Source organism: Callionymus lyra, chromosome 1 (assembly GCF_982586985.1).
Source record: "Callionymus lyra chromosome 1, fCalLyr1.hap1.1, whole genome shotgun sequence".
Taxonomy (NCBI): Eukaryota; Metazoa; Chordata; class Actinopteri; order Syngnathiformes; family Callionymidae; genus Callionymus; species Callionymus lyra.
The window spans coordinates 28,923,512-28,930,871 of NC_141818.1; the positions used below are offsets into that span (position 1 = coordinate 28,923,512).

The 7,360-nt window shown below is 39.2% G+C and overlaps 1 protein-coding gene across 2 annotated transcripts; it reads right to left on the reverse strand.

Annotated features, from left to right (window-relative positions):
- Nucleotides 1–9: 9 nt before the first annotated feature.
- On the reverse strand, nucleotides 10–6,824 carry ptpn9b (protein tyrosine phosphatase non-receptor type 9b). Of its 2 annotated transcripts, none has more exons than XM_087799910.1 (13): nucleotides 6,697–6,824; nucleotides 4,907–5,050; nucleotides 4,539–4,628; nucleotides 4,337–4,461; nucleotides 2,907–3,012; nucleotides 2,714–2,824; nucleotides 1,647–2,467; nucleotides 1,447–1,540; nucleotides 1,274–1,343; nucleotides 1,112–1,190; nucleotides 879–1,029; nucleotides 603–810; nucleotides 10–261 (listed from the first exon to the last, which is right to left on the reverse strand). In XM_087799910.1, the coding sequence occupies exons 1-13, from the start codon at nucleotides 6,727–6,729 to the stop codon at nucleotides 38–40; spliced, it is 2,256 nt and encodes a 751-aa protein (XP_087656036.1). In that variant the 5' UTR covers nucleotides 6,730–6,824; the 3' UTR covers nucleotides 10–37. The 2 variants fall into 2 exon arrangements, with proteins under 2 accessions (XP_087656036.1, XP_087656047.1); XM_087799921.1 differs by having other exon boundaries at nucleotides 4,539–4,680; nucleotides 6,697–6,817.
- Nucleotides 6,825–7,360: the final 536 nt, after the last annotated feature.

A 7,360-nucleotide genomic window follows, 5' to 3' on the forward strand; every position in this document is an offset into this window, starting at 1 on the left:
CACGCATTGTTTCCATCAATGTCTCGTCGCCGGAGTCTTACTCACTATCTGTCTCCAAGTCTGAGTCAGACCACTGCACCGGACTTAATTTCCCGAGACGCTGCGCGTACTCAATGATGGCAGTGTAGCAGAAGTAGTACTGATCCCACGTCTGGATGCTGAAAGCTCTTTGGGTGCGTATTCGTCGCACAGTCTCAAAGACATCTACTGTGCCAATGTCATCTAAACGGGACAGACAAATGTCCAGTGTACAGAAAGTACCTGAGGAAGGAGACAAAAAAACATTATGATCATATTATTTATATTCTAAAAAAGGAGTGTCAGACTCCACCAAACAGGGGCCTGCATTTATTTATTTTTAATCAGTGTTACCCTTATTGGATGTCTGTATAATTTAGTCCTTGGTCTTTAACACTGGCACTGAACATGAATCTTCTTTGATATGGCTCGACATAAAACCACTAGGCGGGCCAGATTTGAAGTTATTCACATGTGTTCTAAACAATTTTCTTGATGTTTGATCACCATTATGTTTTTTAAATATACAAATCATTTACAGAATCATGACAAGTTCCAAAAATCTGACATCCATGTGTTTTTACCTGTCCTGCCGATGCCTGCACTGCAGTGTACAATCACAGGGGGTCCCCCAGGAGGCCCCGTCCAACTGGAACCCAGACTCTTAAGTGCAGCTTCACATCTCTGAAGCACATGCTGACGGAAATCCAGCATGGCTGAAGCACTTTTGGGGACACCAAAGTCCGGCCAGCTGACGTAGAGGTAGTGGCACACGTCACGCTTCTCACCAGACTGTTTTAAGGAGAATATAGGATCGAGTTATTGAAATATTCTAAACCTGAAGTACAACTGTGGCTTACTTGAGTATTGTAGAGCTCAAGGAATGACTGTTTAAAGTCCTGGAACACCTGGATGTGTGTGTTTCTGACCAGAAAGTTTCCATGTTGTTCCGTCCTACCTTCTTCCAGTGGCCAGTACTGACCACACTTGACTCGTCCTCGCTCCACCACCCTAATACACAGACCCCCCCCATTAAATTAATGGCTACCAACAAACAAAACCACTTTAAAACATACATGTATACTGCATTTACCTGGTGGTCATGACAATAATTAGTACCATCTGTTCCCAAACCATCTGCCAGAAATCACCAAATGTTTTTGGCAAAGGACCTGGAAAATATTTAGTTGAATAGTATTAATTAAATATAACAGAATAACAAGTCTTTTCAAAGTCAGTGGTGAAAGACTCTTACCCTGAGTAGCGATGTATGCATTGCTCCTCTTGTACCCGTCCATGAAACTGGCATTGATGTAATCCGAGGTCTGTAAGAAACAAACACTAAGAAATCCTGACTGTGGACTTAAATAACTGTATTATGATCATTATTCAGTTGGAAAGGTTCAGATTAGGATATGTCTTTTTTACCTTGTCCTCGTCACAGAGCTGACAGAGTCGTACACGAGACTGGTCTAGACAGAGAACGTCGCTGTACCGGTTCTTTATCTGGTTGGGAAGTTTTCTGCACAGTGCAAAAATGTAGAATATCTTTAACCAAAGATAAAAAAAATCAGATGCGTCTTTCAAACCTAAAAGGGCTGACATTAGTCATTGACGAAATATCTTACTTGGAGTAATCGAAGGTTCCTGCCGGTGGCTCCTTTCGTATCTCCTCATATTCCTGATAGATGCCCTTTTTCTTCTTTCTCTTCACATGCTCCACTAGTTTGTGCACCGACAGTCCTCCCTGCTCTGGCATGTGAACGGACAACTCCATGCAACAGTCTTCATCTTCAGGCCCCCATGACGACGACAGGGGTGGCGACTGGTTGTAAGCTTGATGGGGTGGCCGTGGCAACGCTTTTTGAGGCAAGGGTGGAACATCTTCTTCTTCATCCAAGTCATCATTTTGGCTGGAAACAGTGATATTACCATCCGCCTCATCTTGAGTGTTTGGGGTCTCAGGAGGTGTGTCCGACTGGGGAGGGGCTAAGCGGCATCTACCATTCACGTTGGCATTGGGACTAGCAGTCATATTGGTTCCGGTGGAACCATTCCAATGTTGGTGGTTTCCCAGAGATTTGTTAACCCCAGAATGTGGGCTTTGCTGGCCCAGGCTTTGAGTCCTTTCTTCCACTGCAACACAGTGGTTCTGGTGATTAGCATTGCTATCGTCATAGCAATTAGTAGCTGCCATCTCTGAAGCCATATGCGTGTTAATATGAGCACAGGTCATTGTTGGGTCTTTGTTGCTGCACTCCAAGCTATATGAACGTAGAAGGTTTCCAACACAGTCATGTGTGTCCTCCATTTGGGTGTCGCCGGGAAGTGTATTAACGCACGACTGGATCCAGGCCACGTGGCTGTACTGAGATGTTCCGCCCAGATGTTCCGGCAGTGATGACACTGGGATGTGATCGGCTAGCTCATGAGCTTTCAATGTACATACCTGAAAATGAAAAATGATTTGAAATAGTCTTCCACCAAAGAACAATAAAATAATGCACTACAGAAATGACCAATTCTGGTGCACCATTTTGAAGGGAAGCTGCAACTCTACTGACCTACTCATAATTTGTAGGTGCTCATTATAAAGTTCTTCCCCGTCTAGAGGTTACTAGAGCGGAGCCCATTATGACACAATAAGGGGCTTCACTCATTGTTTGTAGAACGAGACATAAGAAAATGTACAAACCCGCTCTCTGAGCTTCTCACGGACGAATAGCCGAAGAACTGCAAATGGGGCCCGAAACCACAGAGGTGACGAGACAATAAATACACATTTTAAACGAGCTGGGAAAGCCCCCTGTTGAGAAGAACAGAAAATAGCAAAAATTAATAAACATAAATAATATCCTGCATGAATAAAATCAGTTTCTTGCATTTACCTTTAGTAAATTCAGAATCTTTTCACAGAGATCGTAGTCAAAATTCCTATAGGTGGAGTTGGTCATATCATAGATAAATAGGAGTCCGTCCCTTTGAGTCTGCAGACTGAAGAGATACGCAAATATCATGGTCATTAAAGGAAATATGATCAAAAGGATGAGATAAAAATAAAGTAGCAGTTGTGATTAATAGATTACGTACAAAATTACGTAGAAAATAACAAAATTCACAGTTGTTTATGAACAGAATCTTATTTAGTGTCCAACTCCATACCATAGAAATATGCATGCAACATGGCTCAGAGTTTATTCTAATAGCCAAAACCAGCTTCTATCTGATTACAGTTTCCTGCCACAGTCACTAGGCAATGACGTCAAGACAAGGTTGACCTAAACCAGGATTGCATATCATAGTTCTGTCCTCTGCTAACAGTAATATTTCTCAACTGCTCACACCAAACCATTTACTGATATTTAGTCAATCCAATTTAGGACACACTATACAACATCCGCAGGTGTTTCGTTGCAGCCAAATCAAAAATTTGTAATAGCTCTGGAGAAACAAATAAAATATACAGAGAAATTCAATTAATAAAGATAGTTGATTAATTGTTTTTTGTTTGGAGACTCGGTATTTGCTACTGTATAAATAAATAAAATAAATAATTAAGAAAGTATTATATATCATTTGATGTTAATGTTTCTTATTTAATTTCAATGTATTTTATTCATATCTTTTAATTTCATTTGTATCATTTCATTTTAATATTCTGTAATGCCCACAAAAAATTCTCGTGTTGTGTTCACAACACTGTCAAATAAAGGTTTACTGATTCTAAGGATCGAGTAATTATATATTATCAAAGGATAATAACTTTTGTTGTATTTATTTTATTTCCAGATTATGTATACACTTTAATGACAGTATTTTTACATTATTGGACACTAGCCCAGCACTATTTAAAGAAAATAAGATAGTACATTATTATTATTATTATTTTAAAATGTAGTAATTAACATTTTTATAATGCATATCTGAATATCTTAAGAAAGCACAATAGTGTTTCAATCTTACTCATCTACAGCCTCCATCTTATCATCTCTTTCAACTAAAAACATAAATATAATGATGCATGACAAAGGAACAGGTTGAGGATACAATGATCACACAGAGGTTGATGATACAGTTATTGCCAGAGCACAGCAGGCTTAAACCTCAAGTAAGTATAACATGTAATTTATTCCCTAGGAATATGGATGTGTTAAATTGTATAAGCATCAAGAATAGAACAGTTGTTGTGTTTTACATACAATATCTATGAATAAATCACTTAATTAAAGTTAGATTGTGAATATACAAAAATCAAAGGAAAAAACACGATTGAAACTACAAGAGTAAAATTATATAATGGCAAAATGGGCATCATTACCTCTCTATGGCTTTGTCCAGTTGATAGATGATGGCCTGCAGCACAGCTTTGTGAGTGGTGACATTTGGTCGATGTAGACGTGCAGTAAAGAGAGCTAGTGCAGCACCATTAGCGTCACGCCCTGGCTGAATATAAAAATTCAAGGGATTAATAGGTTAATATAATTACATTGAATACTTTGAAAAATTACGCCAGTACCTACCAAGACCGTAAATTTCCCACTCAGTAACTCAGAGCGTAGAGGCTCCTCGTCTGGGATGATATTGATGATCCTTTCCTTGATTCTTGTATTCTGATTTGCATTCGCCGTAGAAGGCAGAGATGAGATGAGATGAGTCACATGGCTTGAAAAAGTAAAAATTGCTGCTGTTAAAGTGCATGCTCTCTAGATTCTATCGTTACCTGTATCGTTACATGGTCCTTCTTTAACTTATTTGTAAAACAACTCAATACAAATAATTCAAAAAGCTCTTGCTTTAAAATATAAATATATAAACAAAGTATAATTATCTTTCACTTTACGGGAATACTTGCAACGGGGGAAAAAAAACATTGTCTAATCAAATTTACCTTGTACGCTTGGAAGAGGACAATGGCTCTGGAGACATCAAACTTACGGGCCATAAGAAACTTTACAGCTGTGGTTTGGGAGACTAGCCCAGCACTGTGAGGCTTCTCCAGACTGCGCACCACAATCAGGAACTCCTCTACAGCCTGATGGTTAATAGAGAGGCAGTGGTTATACAAATGATGATTAATTACAACAACGACAAGCTGTATAGCAGCATACATGTTTACAGAAGGTGACGCCGCTTGTTTAACAACAAATTGAGGATTTTTACAAATATTTGCTACAGCAAGAAACAGCCTGGTGGAATACACCAACCAAGCATACGATCACCAAATGTTACTAGTAACAGGACGAGCATTTGACACCACACAGCTGCAATAACCTCTTATTTACAAGTTAATTGCTATATGAATATACTGCACAATTCACTCTCACTTGCATAAGAAACAATGCAGTGTAAAAAGAAGATTGGCATCACAAATGTGCAAGCGACACAAGAGCATCAACTACGTGATCCTTGTCATACTTATGCACACATCTTATCACACATCTCATCACCATCGGATCTTTATAACGGACCATAGCAGTGGTTTGATATCTCATATTTCTGAACACCATTGGCCTAGATGTGCGTCATCCATCAGTCACAGATCAACAACAACAGGTCTCTCATATATTTGGCAAGATTGCTAAAAAATATTGATAATAATTTACAATTAAATACACGCAAGATGAAATTTTTTAAATGTACAAATCACAAATTGTTTCCATGACAACTCATTGATCTTTGCAGGAACATGAAATACTAGCTTTTGATCGCATTACTGTAGTTCAGTAGAGAAACTTCAGTTACACAAAGTTACTACAACCAAGAATCACTATTTTTAAAACACACATTGACCTAATATCCATTGAATAGCATAAGATACAAAAAAATAAATATGAACTTCAATTTGTTTATAAAGTTAACGTTTTGAATTCACCATTTAGTTAAGTGAGCTGCATTGGTTGCATACAAGATTATGAAAAAAGTAAGTAAGTAATAAACAATCATAACAATATCCAATAAAGTATATACTTTAAAGGTCAAAAGGAAAAACGTATGATAACCATTTCAAAAGAAACACGTCTGGACTGGAAATACAAGTTGACACAGACACTGTTGGATTACATGACAACAACAATTATGTGTCCTCACTTGAATTTCCAGGAAATTCATTAGCACAGTGTAACATTTCGAGGAAGGATGAGTCGCTTTTCTTATTAGACACGAACTGCCATTAGTACGAACTAGTGTGACATCATTATTTCTAAGAACGTCAGTCATGTTTTCCCAGAACCCACAGTCCTCGGAACCGAAGGGAGCGCCGCTGCGAATGTTCGCCCGTAAATCTGACACCGTTAGCTCGCGTCGAAAAAAAAAGGGACGTGAACGGCGGAAAACAAACTTTCACGTTTGTCGTCAAGCACTTGTCACGATATATTATGACGTTGGATACAAACGCCCGTATTAACAGCTGCGCCACGAGGCTGGAATCGTTTTGTTTTCACGGCCGTTTGCGGTGTTAAATGTCGAGGAATCTGGTGATCAACAATAGCAATTAGCATTAGCTCGAGGCTAAGTTACATGTGGTGCGAAAAGGGCTAGGATGCTTCAACGGGTAAAGCTGTCCCGCGGACGACCCTTTGGATGGATAAGAAAATGGCATACCGTTGCCCCGAATAGAGATGCGAATGAAAACATGAATGCTAGGTTTAAATGTAGGTTAAACATGCAAAAAAGCCTTACCAGCTGTTCCTGAGCTGTTAGGGCTTCCGCCATCTTGAAGCCTCGTCAACGTCGCAGCGGGTGCGCCCACCAGCTGCTCGCGCACGCCCAGCTCCTCGGGACAGGATCGAGGCCACGCCCACTTCAATTCACACAAACGTTCATGTGCGTGCGTCAACTCTATTAGCTATATTCCTTGCTCAAGTAAATTAAAAAGGCCAAGAGGCCCACTTTTAATGTAGAAAATAACCTATAAGTGTAAGTAGATCTGTTGTGTCTGGAAAAGCGCTATACAAATAAAAATTACTTACTTACTTACTTACTAGAAATCAAACAATGGCTGAGTGAAAACACTTAAATATGCAGCTAAATGTGGACAAAACTGAAACTCTGGTGATTGCTCCTGATGATACTTGGGTGACTTAGGTCAGTGTGTCAAACTGAGCCTGAGAAACCTGGGTGTTGTATTTGACAAAGACATGTCTCTAGTTCAACACTGCAGAAAACTGAACAGAAACTGTTTTCTTCAACTGAGAAAAATCTCTAAACTTAGGAAAATTATGTCACAACATGATCTGAAATTTGTAATCCATGCCTTTGTGTCTCCTCGTTTAGATTATTGTAACAGTTTATTTTCCTGTCTAAACAAAAAGGAGCTGTCTCGCCTGCAGTTAATACAAAAATC

Bases quoted from the DNA above. Each gene is read 5' to 3' on its own strand.
- ptpn9b (XM_087799910.1), bottom strand. From the start codon at position 6,729: ATGGCGGAAGCCCTAACAGCTCAGGAACAGCTG. The intron at 1,344-1,446 runs GTAAAAAAGACA...TGTTTCTTACAG, and splicing joins AGCTCTGTGACGAGGACAAG to ACCTCGGATTACATCAATGC. The intron at 1,191-1,273 runs GTAAGAGTCTTT...AATATTTTCCAG, and splicing joins TGCATACATCGCTACTCAGG to GTCCTTTGCCAAAAACATTT.